Genomic DNA, 24,029 nt, shown 5'->3' on the forward strand with positions numbered 1-24,029 from the left:
GGGGGGGGTTAGGGGAAGAGCCCGATTCATCTAGCAAGAGGACAATACCTCAAACAGCTACTTCATACTGAGAAAACAATATATTACATCTAATGAACCTTCACCGTTACATCAAAGCAATGAAACAATGACGCAAGAATAAATAAAGACTTTGGTGATTAATCACAGCCAGCTAGTCTGAGCAGTACAGGCCACAGCTACAGCCGGAAGAAGCCGGTGAGTTTGCCCTGCCCAGCGATCAGTTTCTTACTGGGGGCTTTGGTGCTCTTCTTGGCCATCGGTGCGGCACCAGGGACTTTTAGTGGGGGTCTCTTGGCTGGGGGTTGGTTCTCTTCGCCGCCCAGGTCTGCCCCATCCACCTGCTTGCGTTTCATGCTCTTGCCCCCCAGGGCTTGGGCATTTAAGGGGGTGTCACTCTTCTTTTTCTTCGCCGTCGTCTTCTGGGTTTCCTTGGCTACTCCGGCTTTGGCGTTACCCTGGCGACTTCCCAGGGCTGCTATGGAGACCGTGTTAGCCTTCTGGTTGGCACCTGCTGGAGGGTTCGCATCATCTAGAGAGAAAGAAAGATAGATAAATAAATAAATAAATATATAAATAAATAAATACATTTGACTCAGTATCTTCCTGAGTACATTACCCATACATATACTGGCCCATATACATCACAACCATCCTGTCACACCTTTCCAAAAACACACAGTGGAGAATTTCAGAATTGGAATTAACCAGTTTGTGGTACACAACATTCCAGTTCATTTCAACATGCACACCTTCCCTCTACATAGAGAATTCCATAATGGGAATTAACCAGTTTGTGTTATGCATATTCCAATGCATACACATTATCGCTCTAAAATGAGAAGGGGGAAGGGGGGTAAGAAGAGGGAAGGTGGGGTAATAAGGGGGGGGCGGGGGGGGGGCAGACGTGGCCTACTGGTTAGCGCTTCGGACTTGTATCCGGAGGGTTGCCGGTTCGAACCCAGACCAGTAGGCACGGCTGAAGTGTCCTTGAGCAAGGCACCTAACCCCTCACTGCTCCCCGATCGCCGCTGTAGCAGGCAGCTCACTGCGCCGGGATTAGAGTGTGCTTCACCTCACTGTGTGTTCACTGTGTGTGTTTCACTAATTCACGGATTGGGATAAATGCAGAGACCAAATTTCCCTCACGGGATCAAAAGAGTATATATACTTATACATACTTATACTTATAAGAAGGAAGGGGGGTAAGAAGAAGGAAGGGGAAGCAAAGTAGAGTGTCCGCAAACGACACAATCAACAAAGGCAGGGTGGGGTGTGGGAAAAAACCAAACGAGAACAGGGGAAAGAGAGAAAGAAAGAAAAAGAAAGGGGGATAGCAAGACAGAGAAAGGAAAGGGTTAGGGAGGGAGGGGGGCAGCTATGATGAAACTGCTGACGTTAGACTGGGGTGGGTTTCACAGGAGATGTGTGTGTATTTTACCGAGGAGAATGGGAACGCTTGCCATGTAACCTGATGGAGCTGAGCCTAGTTTCCCACAGCCAACCAGAGCAGCGAGCGAGCGAGCGAGCGAGCGAGAGAGAGAGAGAGAGAGAGAAAGAGGAGCATGTGTGCATGAGAGAAGGAGTGCTAAAGAAAGAAAGAAAGAATGAAAGAAAGGGAGAGACAAATAAATGAAGAGGGAGAGAAAACCATGCATGCATGAGAGAGAATGATAAAAGAAAGAAAGATAGAAAGAAAGCGGGATAGAGACGAGTGTGCATGCATGAGAGAAAGTGATAAAAAGAAAAGAAAAAAGAAAGGCTGGGGTGATGTGGAGGTGAGAGAATAAAAAAGAAAGAATGAAAAAGGAAGAAAGAAATGGAGAGAGAGATGAATGAGTAAAAAGGAGAAAAACAGGAGGAGAAAGGAGAAAAAAAAAAGTGAGAAAGTGAGTTCCTCGGGGTACTTTTACAACAAATGTCAAGGCTGCCAGGTTCTTACAGAACGGGGAATTGGTTAAAGGTTGATCTTAAGTACCGGTCCCGGAACGGGACTCCGGGCAGAACGTGGGGCCCGGATAGAAGACGAGAGGTCTGGGATCGGTTCCGAAACACCTGGCGTTCCAAGCCGGAGGAGGTGCGTGGAACCGACCCACCGAGAGAACCGGTTGCACGGCCCGTACCCTTCCTGTGTTCCACACCACCCGTGTGCACTTTCGACCCAATCCTCGTGAAGGAAAACTAAAGTCAAGGACTTTCAAGGAACACTGGAACTTTTTTCCAAAGCTCACAATACATTATTTTGCCATCTTACCACATGCCACATTGCCACTTGGCACAAAGTGCCATTTTCTCTTTTTTCACCCCTCTTTGACCGGCTACTTCTCAGATATGGAAACCAGGGTTTTGGTGGCTGGACTGGAGAGGTTCAGAGCAACATGTGCAACCTATTTGTCGACTAATTAACTATTTAGTATGCTTTCAGGCAACTGGGGGTGGGGGGCAAAAGTCAAAAACACTTTCAGTTGAAATTCACCAACTTGAAGTCCTTGAATGTTTTTTTTTTTTGTCTCAGATCCCAAGTACTTTACAGTGCTCTAAAGACAAGTCAAAGTCCTGCACACAACCACATCCCTTAGACTTTAGAACACTCTCCTGACTCATCAAATCCTGTCTCACTATAGATAGTTTCAAGTCAAATTTAAAGACAGACCTCTTGGTTGGCCAAGCCCACTCCCTTATGGTTAAGCCATCCTAGGTTATTCTATCTTTTTATTGTACTTTTATCCTTCCTTTATGCACTTCATCACAAATCATATTCTATTTATGTATTTATCACATTTCTGTATTTTAGCAATTTAGCATTGCTAAATTCTCCTCATATTCCGCCCCCTACTGTAACTGTCCATCTACGGCTAAAAAAAGCTTTTTTGGCAGACAAAGTACAAAGTCTGTCAGCAAGCAAAGTTCTCGTGCTGCAGGGGAGTATCGAGCGGACTAATCAATGTTTCTGTTTCAATGTATCGTCAATTATGTTAAACTAGCTAGTTGATTAAAGGTTGCAATATATTTATAAAAAGAGTCAAAATATATTTATATTTTACTCTGTTGTTGTAAATAGCATACTTCTCGTGACTTATCCCCCCTTGTTGTGGAGGTAAAGGATTAACAACAGGCAAAAGCTATCTTCAAAGAGCTAACAAGTGGACAAAGTTATATTTACGATTCCAGAATCGAGGACTTTACATATAAAAGCATTTTAGCAGAGAAAGCTAGAAACCTACACACATCTCAATTCAATTCAATTCCAATGATTATCATTGTGTAAAGCGACCTGGAATTTGTGTAAGGCCCTATATAAATGTAAGTTATTTTATTATGATTACTATTATTAGGATCATCAATCATCCTCATCATCCATCATCCTTATCAGTAAGCGCTTTTACCGTTATCTAGCCCATGTGATTCCTTCGGTACAGCAGACTCCTGGTTCTCGGAATCCCTGCCCCAGTCTGTGACCAGCGCTGGGCGGTGCAGCGGCCACTTCGGAGCAGGGTGCTTGCAGGTGGGCAGCTGGCTGGTGCTGGGGAAGTCCAGAACCCGGTTCAGCGGTGGGTCGTCCACCTCAACGTACGTGCAGGCAAACTGAGAGCGCAGGCCTCGCTCCTTCACCTGGGGGGGGTCAAGACAAGTTTAAGGCTGATCTTTAGGTCATACAATGTGGAAACTCTTACTTTTGACAGCTCACACTCTTAAAAAGAAGTTGTGTTGTTTTCTCATTTAACACATCTCTGTGTCCAGATAGGGATAACACAGTTTGTGTTGATTCCAACACATTTGTTTTAATTGCAGCAATTTTACGTGCAGCAATTTTCCCCTCGTTATGCTTTGTGACAAACATTTACTTATTAATTTATTCTCATGGTTGCGGCACACTGTCTTTCCCAAGCAGACGAATGTCCGTTTTTGGTTGCACAGGCTGATTTTCGCCTGTATGTATAGTGACATACAGCAACGACGAAGACCAATCATACAGGGCTTTACAAACAGTGCACACAGGCATATATGAAGGACACATGTATAGACAGAAACCATGGTGAAGGTATCGACTTGATTATTCAGACATAATGAGGATTCAAAGCTAGAGAGAAAACCACTTCCCAACAGCAAAGAGATGCACAATTTGACCTCAAATAACAGCTCAACAATGTTTAGCTTTGCAGTGTGTTGCTGAGCTGAGCTTTATGCAGGCGAGTTTCCTGTGATGTAAGGCAGTACTGCGTCGGTGGGTGTGTGTTTCTTAGCTCTATGAGAGCAGCAGGCCGAGGGGGTTACAGCACTGATGCATCAAATCCACCCTAAGCCTTGAGCAAGGTGTGGCTGGCCTTCTCAGGCTCCTCTAACAAGCGGTTAAAGATCTCAGGGGTGTGGATCATGGCAGGGGCGGTATTTGTGTGTGTGTGGGAGTGTGTATGTGTGCATGTGCATGTGTATGTGTGTGTGTGTGTGTGTACACAAGTGTACGGGTGTGTGCATGTGTATGGGTTCAGGAGCAGTGTGGATCATGGCAAGGGCGGTATGTGTGTGTGTGTGTCTATACAAGTGTACGGGTGTGTATGTGTGTGTGGGAGTGTGTATGTGTGCATGTGTATGGGTTCAGGAGAAGTGTTGATCATGGTGGGGGCAGTGTGTGTGTGTGTGTGTGTGTGTGTATACACACACACACACACAAGTGTACAGGTGTGTATGTGTGTGTGGGAGTGTGTATGTGTGCATGTGTGTGGGAGTGTGTATGTGTGTGCGGGAGTGTGTATGTGTGCATGTGTGTGGGAGTGTGTATGTGTGTGCGGGAGTGTGTATGTGTGCATGTGTGCATGTGTGCGGGTTCAGGAGAAGTGTTGATCTCCACTCTGCACTCCTCCCCTCCGTTGCCTTTTGATGTGCGCCTGCCCTGGATTATCAGGATTCAAGGCTTTTCTCCCTTCAGGAGGGGGGAGAGAGAGAAAGATGGATGGAGGGAGAGAGAGAGAGAGAGAGAGAGAGAGAGAGAGAGAGAGAGATGGAGGGGGGGAGAGAGAGAGAGAGAGAGAGAGAGAGAGAGAGAGAGAGAGAGAGAGAGAGAGAGAGAGAGAGAGAGAGGAGAGAGAGAGAGACAAAGGAGGAAAAAAGTGGGAGTAAGAAAGGGAGGCAGGAGGGGGGAACAGTATGCACAGCTGGGTGGGGGCAGAGAGAGGGGCTGGTGAGGTGCTGGGTGTTGGTAGACCGGGCAGATCTGGGTGCTGGTTGGGGCAGTATTGGGTGTTGGTGAGTGTAGGGGGGCAGATCTGGGTGCTGGTTGGGGCAGTATTGGGTGTTGGTGAGTGTAGGGGGGCAGATCTGGGTGCTGGTTGGGGCAGGGGAGGATCAAAGTGCAGAGATGAGAGCTGTTTAAAGTTATCCTCAGAAGAACACCTAAGACAACAACATCGCACTGCCTGCCTCACACCGGTTCTGCTAGCCTTGCTCAGATACACAGAACAGGACACACACACACACACACACACACACGGTTGCCTGCACCACCCTTCAAACAGCAACACAAACCCAGATTAGGTTCACCTGCTCCACACACAAACACAGCTGCAGTAAGTGAACAAATGACAACTTTAAAAAAAGAAAAGAAAAATTCAGTGGGTCTCCCAGAGGTATTCATCTAATGCAGATGGGGGGGGGCGGGGGGTGCATGAGAGAGAAAGAGTCAGAAAGACAGAAATAAAGAAAGAAAAAGTCTGGGCTGATGTGGAGGTGAGAGAAAGAAAAAGAAAGAAAGAAAGAAAGAAAGAAATGAGACTAAACAGAGGTTTTGCTCCATGTCAGGCAGTGAGGCTAACAGAGCAAGTCATTAATACCAGGCAGTCTGAAAAAAGAACAAAAGAAATGAGGGAAAGGCTGTGATGGAAAATTAAAGACATGGATAGAAAAAGTGTGATGAAGAGAAAAGAGTGATGAAGAAGGGGAAAAAGAGTGATGGAGAAGAGAAAAGAGTGATGGACAAGAGAAAAGAGTGATGGAGAAAGGGAAAAAGAGTGATGGAGAAGGGAGAAACGGCAAGGCAGCCTGCTACTGTCCTGACGTAACCCCTGTGGACCGAGTGACCGGGTCGGGAGAGGCGAGGGAAAGCATCCGACCGACAGGAGCCGGCACTGATGCCATTCCAAAAACAGCAGGTGATCGCAATTACTCTCCAAGATGAGGGGGGGTTACACACACACACACACACACACACACACACACACACTCTCTTTTACAAAGATCAAAAAGATGCATTGAATCATAAAAGCTGGCAGGTGGATTTGCTCTGAATGGTGTAAATAAGAAACAGGATGCAGATACTTTCGGCAGCGCATTAGGTAACTACCTGCATCTCAGTGCATCGCTTTGAACTCGAGCCAGAAATACAGAGGATTCTGGGTAATGTAGTTTGTGCAGACTCACATTTACATTTACTCATTTAGCAGAAGCTTTGATACAAAGCGACTTTTTCTATAAAGAATAACATTCAAGCTACAACGATTCATTCATGCATTCATCCACCCAAATCCATTTTTTTTTTGTTGAAGAGTTTCTTTTCTGGGCGTCGGCATCATCCTTATCCTTTAAATTAAGCAAATGAGAGTGCGACCATAGAACTGAAACATCTGTATTAATGTATTTTGGCAAGTACATTTTTACCTGCCCAAAATTCCCTGATATTCCATGACTTTGCCCTAAAAATGATAAAATCCCCTGACTTTCCATGTCTGGAATAGACTTCCCAAAATTCCATTATATTTCAGAAATTCCATGACCCGTGTGAACCCGGTTTTTAGATTCGTTTGTCATTCTATGCATCATTGTGCGAGTCTGTATGTCTAAGTGATGTGTACGCTATGTAATTTATGGCTCCTAAGTGCAAGACAAGTTCCCCTTGGGGCAATAAAGGTTTCTTTCATTCATTCATTCATGAGGGCGAGCAAGACTGAAGTATAGAGGGACTGAATGAAGACAAGACAAGAAGCACACGAACAGAACTAAAGGCCACTTTTCCTCCGAGTCGGCAAGCCTTGGCAGGAGAGCATCTCCTTCAGCCGGGAGGTCTAGAGTGGTGCTAAATGATTTCAGAGTGTGTTAACATTCTGCACAGACAAGACAAAGACCGCAATGCATAACTCTTCCTCTTCTTCCTCGCCCACAGCCTAACCCATCACACACCTCAGCACATCTCTCTCCTTCTGTGTGTGTGTGTGTGTCACCAGAGACTTTCTAATGTGGAGACACAGCACTCAAAAAATACTCCATAGAAATGCATGGGGCTTGTTTGTCACGCCAATATGGCCATTGTTTACACATATCATACCCCTTCCTGAATGTGAATACATTGAGCCAATCGCGTGGTGTGATGTGAATACATTGAGCCGATCATATGGTGTGTTGTGAAGACATCGTGCCAATCATGTGTTGTGATCTCGCCGCTGGAGCAAGATTGGTGTCGTGAAGACATGCAGAGAGGTCTCAGAAGGTCATTCAAGAATTTAAACACAGGAGTAGACGTAACAGTACTAGTGCCCTCTATACTGGCCATTCAAGATGTCTGCCTGTATTCAAGGGAAAATGGGAAAGTCCACTCATACCACAGAGAAGCTAACCAAGATGCTCACTCCCCTACAAAACCAAGATCCTCACTCCCCTACAAAACCGGCAAAACATCGACATGTGAATACATTGAGCAAATCGCGTGGTGTGATGTGAATACATTGAGCCAATCATATGGTGTGTTGTGAAGACATCGTGCCAATCATGTGTTGTGATCTCGCCGCTGGAGCAAGATTGGTGTCGTGAAGCCTTGCGCATGCGCATTTCTGCCGAAATGGATGCCCGACGAGTGGAGGGACTTGCCTAAAAGGACTTTGGTGTCACTAAATCGATGCTGCACTGATGACGTCACCTGTCTGGACGGGTCAACACACAGCATGCATGCACGCTCGGCCAGGACAGGGCAGACCGGACCTGTTCACCATCCAGAGGAGAGAGTAACAGGAAACTATAACCTGACTCTCTCTCGGGTTACACAGCCGCGAGACAGACACGGCATCCTCAAAGCAAAAGCCGACGCTTCCGCAGGAAACTGGGAAGCGTTCGGAGGCCCATTTCGGCTCTTCGGACAGGAGAGCGGCCAGACTTGCAGGGAAGCTAACGTGACATCTGCTAGTGCAATCAAATAAAGGAGCTAGCTCACGAAATGAGTTTAGCATACATGTTCAGAGGAAGGGAAAGAGAGAGAGTGAGCAAGAGAAATGGGGTTTTATTTCTTGTTGATGAAGCTACTGAACCCAATATAAAAGTGCCTTTTTCCTTCATTACGTTCAAACTCGTACAATATATTAGTCTCTATATAAACAGGATACATAACTTGCACATACACAGAAAAGGTTGAGCTTGCGCGCGCGTGAGACGCACGCACAAGATACACTATACCACATTCCCACCCCCTCTGAATTCACTGCTGTCCAACTGTAAAATGTATATGTCCATAAACTACCCACAGGGCTTTCCCAACGCAAGAACAGCTCCAGGGCTCCGTGCCAAACCTCCAACATGAGACTGCCATCAGATGACACACACACACACACACACACACACACACACACTCTACCAGACACCAACAGTGGGGAGGCTGTTCTGAAGGGGAGGAGACGGCGGTGAGCCGTGTGAGTCCCGGGTGAGAGACAGGGTAGTGCTGTGGGTTAGAAAACTAAACTTCCCACTTGGAGACCGGTTTTCATATAGCATGCAGGATTCAGAACACTCTGTACTTATACAAGAGAGGGAGAGAGACACAGACAGAGAGACAGAGACAGACAGAGAGACAGAGAAAAAAATATGCAGCTGTCCAAATCTCCAGCCTGGTTGTTGGTGAGGTACTGTTGGCCTACAGGTGTTGCCTTGAGGCAGTGTTCCAGATTATGTTCTGATAATGGATGATGCTTGCAGTTCATTTCAGCCAAACATGAACACACACAAGCTTATTTATTGTTCATCTATTTAGGGTAGCCTGGCTAACGCCAAACCTCATCTCATTGAGATGGAGTCTGGGAACTACCAGTACATTTTCTCGTATTTGAAACATGGTTTACGAATGCCCAGAGCCGTTTATTGGGCGCTACGAATGTCTATCAAATGCGTCTGTATGTAGCTCATAACCGCTTCGGTGTGTAGTCATCGTCTTGCTGTCCCCCTCTCCGTTCTGTGATTGGTTGGTTCCTTCGTTGAGGTGAAAACGAAGTCCAAGGAATCCAGGCTGCCTAGCAGCGTGAATAAAATTGCTCGCGTAAGACATGGGAAAACCCAGGCTATATTTAGGGCAGGGGTGGCCAAACGTTTTGTCTCAAGGGCCACATTGGGTTTTGAATATTGGTTGGCGAGCCGCATCCATCACAGGAAAAAAAAAAAATAGAGAGCAGCCTATGATAACCCGATTAAAGGAAAATTCCGTTTTTTAGCACTTTAACACCCTTTTCTGGTTTGTTTTGGATGAACTAGAGTGGTGGACACCGAAATTTTGACGATTGGTCCGGTCTCGACTTTTCTGACTCGTTTTGAATCGCCTTTTCACTTCTCAGGGTGGCTGGCAATGGGCATACTGTAGTAGGCTACTCAAACATGTCCTAAAACAACCCTTAACGTTCGTTTTCAAAACTGTGCAACTCACCGAGTGGTTAGTGGAGTTCGTTGACTATTAAAAGCAAATATATCGGCGCAATGTATGATTCGTATTTGAACCTGAAGCATAGACGGTGGCGCAGTAATATCAACGTGCAATGAGTCTTCCAACAGAAATCAATGGGATTTTACAAAATGCCAAATAAAAGACGACAGAAACTGTATTTCGCTACGCTACTTGTTTTGGAACATCAACGAACACCACTAACCACTCGGTGAGTTGCACAGTTTAGAAAACGCACGTTAAGTAGTTTGCCCACACACACACACACACACACACACACACACACATACACACACCTTTCCTTTGGCCTGTGCTGCCTGGACGCGACTGCGTAAGGGCTTTGGAGAGGTCCCCGTCACCACCTCTGGAGACCTGCAGATACAGGTGGCAAAGGAACACCACAACAAAAAATAAAAACATGTAGACAAGCAGAGAGGTCTCAGAAGGTCATTCAAGAATTTAAACACAGGAGTAGACGTAACAGTACCAGTGCCCTCTATACTGGCCATTCAAGATGTCTGCCTGTATTCAAGGGAAAATGGGAAAGTCCACTCATACCACAGAGAAGCTAACCAAGATGCTCACTCCCCTACAAAACCAAGATCCTCACTCCCCTACAAAACCAAGACCCCCCCCTCCACTCCCCTACAAAACCAAGCCCCCACCGCCCTCACTCCCCTACAAAACAAAGACCCTCTCTCCCCTACAAAACCAAGACCCTCACTCCCCTACAAAACCAAGACCCTCACTCCCCTACAAATTGTACCTATGGTAGGTATACGTTTGTTTGGACTTGCTGTTACAGTGTCCTTCGTTTCATATGATTTCATTGAGCCAATTTGCGATTTTATATGATTTTGTATTATTGTTCGTTGGCACTGTTACTCACTTGTAAAGACTGAGAAGGGAAGTTCCCTCTGCTCCACTGAGCACTGATTGGTCATCAGTGAGCAGTTCTGCCTTGTTCCTGCAGGTCGGCGCCAGAGCCTCCTCATCCAGCAGATTCATGAGCACCTTGACCGTGTCCCGGCCGATGTAAGCTGTTGCATGGTTGATGGCGTGCGCTCTAGGCTGGAAGGGAATAAGAGAGAACAAGAAACAGAAAACATGTTACAGGGTCCTATGAAAGCAATTAGTGCAAACATTTTTCAGGTAGAGTTAAAAAAAAAAAAAACAGCTGTGGGGCAATTCCACGGAAAAAACTCACATCCATAACGCCAACTAAATACCATGGCATTGTTTTGGCATTATGGATGTGACAGTTTTGCGCGAAATTGCCCTGTGATAGCTGTGTTAAAACTAAATGCTCCAGACTGAGCTATCGGAACTCCCCCCATTACTGTCGGTCCCGTATTTCAGCCGTCTTGCGTGTATGTGTCACTTAATATCCATTTCTTTACAAACCAAGATGGCGGATTCCTAAAGAAAGGCAAGCACCCACACCATAGGTGTATCTAAATTAGCTATGTACCTAAAACTACATTTTACAGTGACTCGAAGAGCTGTAAACAGTATTGTAAGGCTGTGTGTACACATCCGCTTGGAGCTCCAGTGGAATTTTAATTTCATGACAAGAATTCTCGGTCTAACCGTTCATGTGCCATTGAAACGGCGTAAATAGGCGACCCATCAGGCCAGCACTATAACTCTGAGCGTGGTAAACAAAATCGGATATTTCAGGCAGTAAATGCTCCTGTTAAGAACCAAACCAGATTTTGTTCAAATCTACACACCTATGGCCAGACACGCCTGCAGGTGTACGTCCGTACGCACTGTGCGTACCATCAGGCTACTCAAAAATTTCCCTTGTGTGTGTGTGTATTCACACCAAATTGGCCTACCATACCTTCCCAACTATGCACAGTATCCCATTAGCTGCATGCCATCAGGCTATTTACCATTTTCTATTACGTAAAGTTAGTGAACACGTTATCAAAATTAACATGCACACATTTTGTTTGAGCAGGAGAGAGAATACGCACGCAGGCACGCAATAGGCTACTTGTTGTTTTCTTTTACTCGGTTATCTATATATGGTTATCAGCACACAATGTTGAGCTAATTCACTAACTCAATACTCATCATGGATATCACAAGTTTAAACAATGAAAACAGAAAGGATGGAGGCAGCAAAGCTTGGAGTTATTCCAGAAGGACAAGAACAAGGTAGGCAATTGGTGTGCTTGTCAGAACGTTAGACTGCACTAAAGCCAGACTTCACGTTACGTTAGAACAAAACTAAAAAGGTAACTTTAGCCTGTATAGGGCTGTATCAAGTTGTCCAAATGAATAGGTCATTGTAGACGTTGTCATTTTATTATTGCATGTGGATGTTACAATGCTATGTAGGCTACTTTTTTGCTGACTGACCAATGCACGGACCTAAAACGGACAAATATTGTTCACGAGTGAAATTTTTTTTTTTTGCGGGGGGGTGCGTACCATAGCATTATTTCCTGCAGGCGCCCCTGCCTATGGCTACTGAAAAATTTAAGGTTCATTTAGCAAATGTTATTTTGAAGTGTTAAAAAACATTGTTGTTTTAGAATTGCCATAATTGGGGGTGTTACTAAGACAGGATTTAGGCCTGTTTTCTGTTTAATCTGCATGCACTGGCTGCACAGTACTTACTGCACACAGACTCTGGTGCATCTTTATCTGTGCTGTATCAGTACACTATTCCATTCCATTACTGGTCATGTAGTCCCTTTTAGATCTCTTGTACAGAGCGATGTACAGTGATCTTAACAACTGGGACCCCTTAAGTTACTTTATTTACATTTAACCCAGGGACAGACAGACAGCCAGACAGAGACACGGCTGTTCAATCATTCAATCTTTTTTTCAACTTTATCTGAAACTCTCATTTTGACTAATGTAGTGTTTATATACTGGAGATTGCTTTGAACAAAAACAACATCTGCCATATACCAGGTCTAATTCAAGACTCTTTTCCTCAGTGGTTCCATGCTGGTGGAATGAGTTGCCCAGTGCTCTCCGTTCCTGTGGTAGTTTTGGGTCGTTTAAGAGGGGTCTAAAGACATTCCTGTTCAACATGCACTTAGTTCTTTAAGCGCTTCTTATGCGTTATGGTTTGTATAATATTGTTTTATTTCCATTAGGCTGTTTAATTAATTTGACATTATTGTTTATTATTGATATTTTCCTTAATATAGTCTTACCATGTCATTGTTTTTTATATTATTGATTGAATGTACACTATTGTTTATTATTGCTTTTCCCCTCATTTTCATTGCTTATTTTATTAGGCTATTTATTGAATTGACGTTGTTTATTATTGCTATTCTCCTTATTATATAGTTTGAACAACATTCTAATCTGTTCCCTGTTATTTTTTAAATATTATGTTGATTTTTTGTATTTGTGTGTCGCTTTGGACAAAGGCGTCTGCAAAGTCCCATAACCATAACCATACCACAGACATAAACAAGTGTTAACTGTAGTGCAAAGTACCCTGGCAGGGCTGATGCCCATTGTGAGAGCCGACTGCTGGTGAGCGCTATGGATCTGACCGATGCGTTCCTTGAGCGCCTTCGCCGCGTCGTCCACCGCCGTATAGACGGGGTCTCCACTGCTGCAACCCTTCAGGAGAGCCGTACGCATGCGGGCCACAAGCTTAGCTCCGGCCACACTGTAACACACACGCGCGCGCAGACACACACACGCGCACACACACACGTGCATGAGCACACATAGATATGGCCCATATACAAAGGTATATGCGCACACATAGTATAAAGCAACTAAAACGAATTACTTGACCAGTTCCGGTAATTAGTCCATGCTGATTCAAATGACTTTGTTTGTGCCATACTTTATCAATTGCAGAATAGGAACAGTGCGTTCTTGCACAATACTTCACACACCCACACAAACACATTGTTGTTCGTGTGGTTTTCTTTTGCATTGCCAGATGTTGCAAGGCTCAGGAAGCATCTTGAATGTTTTGAGGTTATAGCGCTACAATCACGTTCGATCAAGGAAATACCCTCTTGTTTGGCACTCAAAACAAAAAAAAAAATCAAGATTTAGGCAATCACATCAGGGGAAAAGCTGAAATGACCTTGTGCTTTTGAGCATCGTGTACCACTTTGATGTAGGCCAGATAAACTGGTCTCAACATTTGAATGCCATCATAATCATTCAAGCAGACGTCATTAGGACCTTCTTTTTTCTTTTTAAAGAGGTAGGTCTACACCATTTTTTTTTCCTAAAGCGAGGTCGAAAAACAGATTTCGAGACAAATGGTTCAGGTCTGGTAAAATGGCAAAGGGCACTGTGTCTCGAATGCATCAACCGCAAGCAAATGAGGATAAAAGCCACATCAATAAGGCAGAACAGAACATAGATTTGTAAGATCCATCTGTTTCTAATATCCATGGACGAATAGGCCGTAGTGTTTACTTGTGTGCAGCAATAGCCAATAACGGTGGTAATCATCATTGTGATGATGGGAAATGGAAATGGCCAATTAGCACTTCATTTGGCTGTTTGCATTATTTCAGTAAAACCGGTATCTCCCAATGGTTCATTGAAGTTCAATGGTTACTGTAGCAAAGGGAGAAAGGAGCCAGTCTCCCTACCTGGCCCCAAACGCAGGTCTACAGTGCATCAATGCATGCTTCCTGAGTGCAATGGCAGTGAGCCAAGCTTATTGTCTTATTGATTATAGACCTCTGAAGTTTTCCTACAAAAAGGACCCAAAGCAGCTGCCATCTTTACCCAAATAATATGATGCCCGGATCTCCGTATATGGGTAAACATGGCACCCGGAACTCCATACATGGGTAAAGACGGCAGCTTTTGGGTCCTGTTTGTAGGTGAACTTAAGAGGTCTATGGCAGTCTGACCTGACACTCAATGGTGATGCACTCGGTCACAATTGAATGATTGTCAATTGAAAATGGTGATGCATGTGATGAAATGGTAATTCAGCACAGGATTGTGGGTACCTGGGTTCCGGGGTCTCTCCCAGCAGCTCCTCCAGCTGGTCAGTGAAGTGGACAAACTCACACAGGCCCTTCAGGTGCCTCCTAAGTGGGTCGGACTCAGCAGGGGCATAACCTTTACCGCCCAGCTGAATTGCCCGCACAAAGGAGGTCACGGCCTGTGACACAGACACAGACACACACAGAGTTAACACACACAGACACAGACTCCTAGAGAATGAGTCATAATCGGTAGGAATGGTAAATAGATATGAAAGGGTGAATTACTGACAAAATCCCTGCATTACCAGGAATAGGGAGGTTTGACTGTTCCGAGCCGCGTGCTTGATGTCAGTGAAGGCTGTGCGTCCAAGAGCACGGCAGGGACTGTCCAACACGTTTGCCAGAGACAGGTCATTCTTGGAATTGACCAGAAGGCCCAGGTAGGAACAGAACACTCTCCTCGCCACCCTCCGCATCTGGAACCATCAAAGACAATACAAACATTCCAAATAAACAAACGCTTCTAAGGATTGCCCCAGCAACGCGGGGCGTCACAGAGAGCGAGAGAGTGAGCTCAGCCTCACAGCAGTTCTCTTGAACTTCGTTGCCCCCGGTAACGGTAGCAATCGGTTTAGCGAATCGTAAATCACAGGAAGGACTTTGCAGCCGTACCCGGGTCCAGGGAGCTAAAGCTACATTGTACTGTGCTTTGAAACATCCGCTCGGTAATCGAATTCACATTACCCTCTTAAATCTGTGTGATACGATTTAATGCTCCTGTTAATAAGAGACGGGAGTGATCCCAGACGGGGGGGGGGGGGAGAGAGCAAGAGAGAGAGAAGGAGTTATAGAGTGGGAATAGAAGAGACTGGAGCAAGAGGTAGAGAATAAGCAAGGGAATTAAAAAAAGAGGACAAAAAGAGAGAAGGTGGGAGAGGGGAAAAAAGAAAGTGAAAGAGATAGAGTGACCAGGAAAAAAAAAAAAAAATTGAGAGAGAGAGAGAGAGAGAGAGAGAGAGAGAGAGAAAGATGGCTCTCTTTGCCAGATTAGGAAACCGTAGAGGGAACACGCTGAGCGCAACTCGGGTTGCTCAACAACACCCTCGGCCAACACCGCCGTCTCACGGCCGAACAAACCACCTTCTGTTCGGCCGTGAATATCTGGAGGAGAGGACGGAGAGGTCTCCAGAGCTGCTGTTACCCAATCCGGACCTCTAACTCATACCTGGCCCAAGCAACACACCCCCCAACCCACCTTGGCCCCTTCTCCTGGGGAGATGGCTGACTAGCTGGAGCTACTGACTAGAGGTGTGTGTGTGTGATCTGTTCCCACAGCTGTAAATGGTAAATGTGTGAATTATTTTTTCCTTAATATTTGTTCCTTCACTGTTTAGCTTGTTTACTTCAGGGGAGGAGGTGGACACTGGTTGGAGACCACACACGCCCTCCATCATATGTAAAACTCAATTCAATCTAATTGAAGTCATGGTATGCAATACTCTATATCTAAAATTGAGATTGTTACATTTCAGACTTTCTCGCAAAAAAACTGACTCTCTTGGCTACTGTTCGATCTGTACAGGTAACGCATGATATGATTAACAGCTTAAGAGAAAGAAATACATCTTGGAGAAAGCTTTAGTGTCTGCTGAAATGCTACTCTTTGAGCAGTTTGCAATAGCTTGTTTAATTGTTCAAAACAAACAAAACAAAAACCTGGTGTGATGCCTACAAACGTAAATGTATGTGACCTTGTATGGTGACCTGATTGGAGACCCTACCACTGCTGTATACCAGCTGATGCCTGTACCTTTGGAGTGGGCGGCCTGGGCCGGCTGGAAGGAGTGGAGAGGGGGAAAAGGGACGGTGACCCTACCACTGCTCCAACCCAACCCCTTTATTTAAGACTTAGATGTGCTCTAAGCGATATCGGGTAACGTCACTTCTGTTGACGTTCAAACAAAACAGAGAGCTAGCTCGCTTCTCCCTCCCCCTCCCTCCCGGACAATTTAAACTCTCCTAAACGCGCATCTCGTCCTTGACTGGCTGGAATAGTTTGTTATGTCCAGCCTGGACCAAGTTGTTTTTGTTGCCGTTTTTGGAGCCTGGCCTGTCCACAGAGACCGCTTTTTTTTTTTTTTTTACAATGTATTCAGGGCACAGGCAGCTAGGCGGATGATATTTAAGACTTAACTGAATAGAACATCTGGTTTAATACTTTTTAACAGCCTAAAATTGAGATTATTAAACTCTACCGGCTAGTGGCTGTCGTTAGAGCTGTACCTGTGCAGTGCTGGCTGGCTTGAGGAGGGGGTTAAACCAGAGACTGCCGAGTGGAGGGACTTGCCTAAAAGGGACTTTGGTTAAACTCTAGCGGGTAGTGGCTGGCGTTAGAGCCGTACCTGTGCAGTGCAGGGCCTGGGCTGGCTAGAGGAAGGGGTGGACGGGCATGGGGGGATGGAGCTCCTCTCCTCTGAGCAGTCTGGAGAACCCAGGAGGAACTGCAGCAGCTGGGTCTGGAGAGAGAGGGAGAGAAAGGTTGAGGGAGTCAGGAGATGGACGTTTAGGAAATGGAGTAGTAAAAAATGACTCCAACACACACACACACACACACACACAAACAAACACACACTGTAGTACTACTGGGTAAACATAGGCCCACCGTGAGGAATTTGTAGAAACTTGTGATGGGTGCCAGGAATCCACACACACACACACACACAAAATCAAGAAGACACACACAGAGAGTTGTTCACACATCTAATCTAAACAGAATCTAATCTAAACATGAGGCAGACATTAAGCAGTTCTACAATGTTGGTAAGGTTCAGGATGCCCCCCCCCCCCCACCTCCACACACAAACAGATCAACACAAATACACACACACTGGGGGTGAGTGGCTGCACAGGGTCAATATTCTGTGTGCCGAGTAGCATCTATCAACACAGAGTAGCCAGTACACCAATTCTGCATAGAAATATCTGTATTAATGTATTTGGGCAAGTCATTGCTCAACTGCTACAACAAAATTCCCTGGTATTCCATGACGTTGCCCCCAAAATGATAAGAAAGAAAGTCCAGAAATTCCATGACCCGTGGGAACCCTGAGTCTATGGTGTAGCCCAATGTATGTGCACACACACACACGCACACACACACACACACAGTCAAGGACACACACTCACTGGGGTGAATAGCTCCTCAGGGTCAGTATCCAGCCTGAGCTGTTTATACATGAAGTAGACATCGATCAGGTCCACAGTGTTGGTGCGCTTCATGAAGCCCTCATACTCTCGCCGCACAAGCTCGTAGTTTTCCGGGCGCGGTGACCCACCGTCGGGTAGCTGGAGACGGTCCAGCAGCAAGCTCTTCCAGCACAGGAGGACGTCGCTCAGGGCAACGCCAAATTCTCCACTCTCCTGTCAAGCAGAGAGAGAGAGAGAGAGAGAGAGAGAGAGAGAGAGAGAGATATATTGAAAGAGAGAGAGAGAGAGAGAGAGAGAGAGAGAGAGAGATATATTGAAAGAGAGAGAGACCCATAAGGACAAATTAGAAGGTACAGGGCTAAATGTACTAAACCATATTTATGTATAAAGCAATGGCCTCACCAGTTCATTGTATTAATGCCTCTTGGAGGGCAGTTAGCGGATAAATGTGTTCAAACAGATGTAAGGTATGCATGGCCGCTGCAAGAAATGTTGGGCCCTTATCTCTGTACAGGGCCCTTGGAATCGCCCTAGGTCCCATACCCTAATTTGGTGTTCTAAGAATCAATCGTTTCAAGTGAATAATTTTAGCCAGCCAAGCTATGTTTCAATTCAGGTGCACAGAGGAGATTGGTAAAGACGGTGGAGAAAATGGCTACCTGTTTGTTCACTTCAGCCATAGTGAGTTGTAGGGACATAAGCATCTCGTCTGAACCTCGAATGGTCGTCCTCTCCGATTCCAGAATTCGGTGGCATTCTCTCCTGAAGATTCTAAGCATAGTCTTCAAGTTCTCCTCGAGACTCGCCATTGTATCTACATTGTTGCATAAATAAAGTAAATGCTGATTATACATTCATTCACGTTCATGTTCTAACTTATAACACTAATGCGTTGAAAACGGCAAGTTCAGTTGAAAGATATTGGTTGTCTAACATTTTGACTACGCTAACTTATGTGCTACCGTTATTGTTCCTGAGTTTTTACAACACTAACTATGCCTCCTTACACAAAAACAACGACCTCTGGGAAGACAAATTACCTCGGAAGTCTGATTACAATTCTTCAAGTAATGTGAAATGCAGCCTTTACCAAGACCAACCAACCCTAGTCAATCAGCGTGCCGTCACCGTGTAACAAGGGGCAAACTTGTTTTGAAAATTTAAAACTCCAGAAAAGCCGCTCCGTGTCCAATTATGTGGTGTCTTGCACATGACGCCCAATCGCGTCAGTAGCCACACCTCCTTACATCTGCTTTGAAATGCGTTGAAACAAATACAAATAAAAATCGTTCATGAATTAGAAGCGGTTCAGTGTTTAACTCAAAAGTTCATAGATGTACAAAATACATTAATTTCTATTGCCTTGTTAATTGATATGATTTCATCTTAGTTCTTTCTTGGCGTGATCATGCCCTCATCGTTGATGTTTTCGTCCTGCATTTGAGATTTTGAAGAGAAAAATGAGATTTAGTGTATGGCTTTATATATATATATATTGTGGATTCGTAAAGAATATTTCACTATTTATTCACGTTTACTGTGGGCTACCAGAGAATGTTAACCCAAACACGGTAACCCAAACCGGATCTGACGTTGTCGTCTGTCCGAAATTTGAAGTACCGGTACACATAGCCGGTACATGCACTGCCTGGAAAGCATGCTTTAGGTATGGTGCCCTGTCAATATGGTTCAATATGTCACTGTTAAGACCACCAGACTTGGTGTTATTAAGTATAAAGCAGAGGTTACGGACCTGCATTTAATGTGCATAGCTGTTTATGCCAGAAGATGCTTTTGCGTGCTTTTTTTTAGCCAGTTAGCTCGCTAGCATTTGTTAAGCAAATGATAACATTGTTGAGCCTGAAGCCACAGTTGAATTTACATCTTCTAGCAGCAGGTGGATAACACAACTAGCGGCTTAACTCAATATTAGGACATTTCATGTCCCGTTGGTCTTTGGATAATCATTTCAAGAACTAATTTGAACTATAAGTGCCGCACAACTAAAGTAGTAGGTAACGTTAGCCAGATAGCTTTGCTACCTGGAAATCGCTAACATTTGACAAGTGTTTGTTAGTTGCAGTTTGGTCGTGTTCACTTAGTTAATGAGTTACATATATATTGACACATCTGATACTACCAACGTAGAGGCATTATATACCTCTGGGGTATCAGAGGGTGTAACTCTTTCTCCAAAGTGGACGTTTCCGCTGTCAACGTTATCTTTGTCATACGGTGACAGCTAGACCCACAGTAACATGTAGCCTACATGCCTAAGTCAAAAGCTGTCTGTCTTCCATATCGGGATGCATGAGATAATTGTTATTTGTGGATTTATATGGATAAGTGAGGCTAATCAGTGTTAGCCCCGTACGTGAATTATTGCAAAAGAGCATTAAGTCTATTTCTTTTGACACATCCTGAAAGTTTTTTTGTACTTTAACATGTGCCTGACCCACAATGCTTTTCCAAGTGGAACCTGAGCCTATTCCTCTTATTGCCCATTGCATATGTGTCATGTTTCTACCCCTCACAGCCATAAGCTCTATAGATAAATCAACATATCCTTGCTTTTTAATCTAATTTAACACAGACATGGGTAATGTTGTCATTCTCGCTTCTTTTGTTACAGGTTCTGATGTCTTTTTATTGAACTGTTGAGAACGCACAACACCAGCAGTTTCGAGTTGGTCCTCTCATGGTGGAAAAGCTTACTAACTTTACACTGCTACCAGTGGAGGCCTAGCCTATAACCAACTATTTCACATCCACCAATAAAACCAGATCACCATCTTCCACTGCTCCCACTAGAGCTACTGGTGCATTTGGATCTGTACTGTGGACCAGTGAGTGTTCGGCGGGTAAATTCTTTGGACTGAATCGGAGATGGGAGGAGGCGTGGAGGGGGGCAACCGCGGCCCAAGTTACACAGTGACGTGCGAGGACTACGTGCACGTGGTGGAGTTCAGTCCCTTTGAGTCGGGATCGGCTGGCTCGCTGCTTGCCTACGGGGGAAACTTGTTTGTGGTAGTGGCAGTGTGTCGCTTCCAGGTGAGAACACACTGTCTCCTGAGAGAAGGTGTGTCTGTGTGTGTGTGTGTGTGTGTGTAGCTTAGGTTGACTATAAGGTGATGAAGGAGCTTGTGCAACTCCTGTGAGGTTGTAGTTAAAAGTATACATAATATACAGAAGTATGTGCTGTGCGTGTATGTGTTCATACAAATTTGCCCAACCACTCTCTTGTGACGATAGCTTGGGAAAAAGTAAAGTACATAAAATAATTTCAAGACACAGTAAGAGTGCATTTGATTAAAAGAACACAAACTCAACTGTATGAACGTCCCTTCGTCATGTTCAGTCTTACAGTCTCACTGTTGATGCTGAGGACCCTGAGAACTCATTGTCTGTCTGCTTGCCTCAGGAGGAGGACTTGGAGGTGGAGGGCCTGGAGTTTGACACCCTGCGCGTGTTCCATCACGGGGTACGCATTGACACCCTGGCCTGGAGCCCTGAGTCACGTCTGGACAAATTGCCCCAGGTCATCAGGTGAGTTATATCTGGACAGGTGTGTGTGTGTGTGTGTGTGTGTGTGTGTTCACATCAATTAGCCCAACCACTCTCTTGTGGGAGTAGTTTGTTCCTCCCCACAAAGAGTGGGCATGTTAAAAAGAAAGGTCAACATAAGAGATGACTCCTCATGATTGCTGAATATGGCAAAGCTAGATATGACCGATTGTTTGGGGAGTGCAGATGGCATTAGTGTTTATTTCACACACATGCTGCTGTTCCTTACACTTCCTGTTTGGAGTAAACAACAGCAGCAGAAATCAGGAGCATCTTTCTCCTCTTCTCCCTTCTAATCTACTCATTTGGCTGACAATCTTAAATGAACTGACTGAACTTAACTTTTAGTTAAGCTTCCAAAGCGACTTACGTACGCCAGTTCTTAAAAGGGCCAGTTTCCCCAGAGCTGGTCTCGGTTAAGTGCCTTGTTTTTTGGAGGAGAGTATTTATTGCTATGTCTTTGTTTGTAAATCCTGCCTGTTTGTGTGTTTGATGTGTTTTTCTTCTATTTCTTTTCTTTTATTCCTTTATTTCTTTGTGACACACTTTGGTCTTAAATGTGCTATATAAATTAAACTTATGTACTTACTTGCGTACTTGCTCAAGGGCATTCCTTCAACTTTTTTGGCTACCGTTTGCTAGCCCCGGTTCCTTAGCCACTATGCTATCACCGCCCCAGTAGGCAGTGGGCTCCCCTGGTGACGGCAATGCCTCTTTGCTGGGAACCGGAGTCAGGCCCTGGGTGTGTGTGTGTGGGTGTGCGCGCATGCGTTCCTGTCCCCTCCTCTCCATCGTTGTCGTTGCCGTCATCCTCCTCCACCTCCTTTTCTCCTCCCCCTTTAGGACTTGCTGTTTCCCTCATTGCTGTGCTGCCTGTAATTAGAGGAGTCAATGGGTTCATTCTGCTTTACACACCTGTCTCACCACACGTCTGTCTCACCACCCGTCCCAAAACCTCTGCACACACACACACAGCAGTCTCGCATCTCAAGTGGTGCTCTACTGTAAACAAAGGTTACCGTCACTGTGAAATGTATTGCACATTATGGAAAGGAATAGAGGAGTCTACCTTGTGCTTTATTTGTGTGATAAACAGTTAATCTTCGTCGGGGCAAAAAACAGCAACAGCAACCCCTGATGCTCTGCTTGAACTGGGTCAGGGTATGACGTTAACATCGAGGTGGCGAGATTTGCGACAACACAGACTGATAGTGGGAAAGCAAATGTTGTGTTTTTATTCTGGCAGCATGAAGCCCCGACCATTTTCACCTGTAATCTTGAATATTGCCTTGTGTCGTCCTGGCTTGATAGTGGGTTTGTGGCTAATCTGGCCTTTGGCCCTCGTTAATCATTACTTCTTTCTTTCTTTCTTTCTTTCTTTCTTTCTTTCTTTCTTTCTTTCTTTCTTTCTTTCTTTCTTTCTTTCTTTCTTTCTGTCTGTCTGTCTGTCTGTCTGTCTGTCTGTCTGTCTGTCTTTCTTTTTGTCCGGACGTTTCCGGCTACTGTCTCACCTTCACCTTCTCACCCCACACCTGCACACACTTTCATTTAATTTATTTATAAGGACAACGCACATTAATCATCATTTCTCTAAATGTGCCTGTGTTAGCCAGTTGGATAATTTTCAACTGCAGTCCCCTTGGCAAGATGAAGTAATAATCATTAATCGACTTGGCCAGTTAATGGTTATTACAACGATGGTTATTACGACTCACTGTCTCTCTACCATCCTACACCTCTGCACTCATTTATTAATTCATTCATACATTCCCTCTTGTAAGTTGCCCCATTCCTGTCATTTATCCACTCATTCACTTTTTCCTTTCTTTTCCATCATTCCTTTATTCATTTGTTCCTTTCTTCCTTCCTTCTTTGCTTCCCTTTTTCCCCCTCATTCTCTCTGTGCTGTGTAGTCGTGACCTCTGGAGGTCATTCCAGGTGTTTGTGGGTCAGTTGTGACGTTGCCAGGGTTCCGTTCTGCCTCACTGGCTGTTGCTGGCCTCCCACAGGGCCCGTTTCCCCTGGCGACGGCGATGCTTCCTGGCTGGGTAGCGGGGTCCGGACCTGGCTCTGTGTGTGCGCGTGTGCGCGCGCGTGTGTGTGTGTGTGTGTGTGTGCGTGCGTGCGTGTGTATGTGCGTGTGCGTGCCGTGTGCGTGCGTGTGTGTGTGTGCGTGTGTGTGTGCGTGTGTGCGTGCGTGTGTGTGTGTGTGTGTGTGCGTAGTTTTGGGGTGCAGGGTCGATGGGAGCCCCTGAGCGATGACGTGGGTGTGTGCGTGCGTGATGACGCTGGTGGGCCTCCGAGACGTTCCAGTGCTCCGCCTGTGCTTCCTCCTCGGGTTTCGTGCGGACTACTGCAGCGCGGGGCGACCAAACGACCCCCACACCTGCCAGAAAAAGCACCAATCTCTGGTTCCCGCGAGGAGGGGAGGTGGGGAGAGGGAGGGGGGCAGAGAGAAAGGGAGGCAGAGGGGGGAAGTTAAGGGAAGGTGGAGAGGGCTGGAGACATCGAGGGAGGGTGGGAATGAGCGGTAAGGGAACGGGAAAAATTAAGTGAAAAGGGGCTTGGGGAAAGATGGAGGGATGGAAAAGAGGGGAAGCGGGGGT

The 24,029-nt window shown here is 45.4% G+C and overlaps 2 protein-coding genes across 3 annotated transcripts in view; one reads left to right on the forward strand and one right to left on the reverse strand.

The window, feature by feature from the left end:
• Positions 1-18,986, reverse strand: parpbp (PARP1 binding protein). The gene is made up of 11 exons (XM_076297408.1): positions 18,900-18,986; positions 18,519-18,673; positions 17,839-18,072; positions 17,055-17,168; positions 14,958-15,128; positions 14,674-14,828; positions 13,175-13,352; positions 10,590-10,771; positions 9,997-10,072; positions 3,405-3,630; positions 1-550 (listed from the first exon to the last, which is right to left on the reverse strand). The coding sequence occupies exons 2-11, from the start codon at positions 18,666-18,668 to the stop codon at positions 198-200; spliced, it is 1,839 nt and encodes a 612-aa protein (XP_076153523.1). The 5' UTR covers positions 18,669-18,673; positions 18,900-18,986; the 3' UTR covers positions 1-197.
• Positions 18,987-19,468: 482 nt separating this feature from the next.
• nup37 (nucleoporin 37) overlaps positions 19,469-24,029 on the forward strand; it is a 16,485-nt gene continuing 11,924 nt past the window's right edge. For both annotated transcript variants that reach the window (XM_076297409.1, XM_076297410.1), the window contains exons 1-3: positions 19,469-19,525; positions 20,492-20,910; positions 21,281-21,405. In XM_076297409.1, the coding sequence (XP_076153524.1) occupies positions 20,746-20,910; positions 21,281-21,405 (290 nt within the window). In that variant the 5' untranslated portion in view covers positions 19,469-19,525; positions 20,492-20,745. The remainder of the gene's footprint in view (positions 19,526-20,491; positions 20,911-21,280; positions 21,406-24,029) is intronic.

This window comes from Alosa pseudoharengus, unplaced genomic scaffold (genome assembly GCF_046254945.1).
Source record: "Alosa pseudoharengus isolate Yale_2024_CS ecotype anadromous, Long Island Sound unplaced genomic scaffold, YU_APseudo_1.1 YU_APseudo_1.1_scf_20, whole genome shotgun sequence".
NCBI lineage: Eukaryota > Metazoa > Chordata > Actinopteri > Clupeiformes > Clupeidae > Alosa > Alosa pseudoharengus.

Excerpts from the sequence above, each read along its gene's own strand:
- parpbp (XM_076297408.1), bottom strand. The coding sequence starts at position 18,668 with ATGGCGAGTCTCGAGGAGAACTTGAAGACTATGCTTAGAATCTTCAGG. Across the intron at positions 18,073-18,518 it reads TGGCTGAAGTGAACAAACAG|GAGAGTGGAGAATTTGGCGT; the intron begins GTAGCCATTTTC and ends TCTGCTTGACAG. Across the intron at positions 3,631-9,996 it reads CAGCACAGGCCAAAGGAAAG|GTGAAGGAGCGAGGCCTGCG; the intron begins GTGTGTGTATGT and ends GACCCCCCCCAG.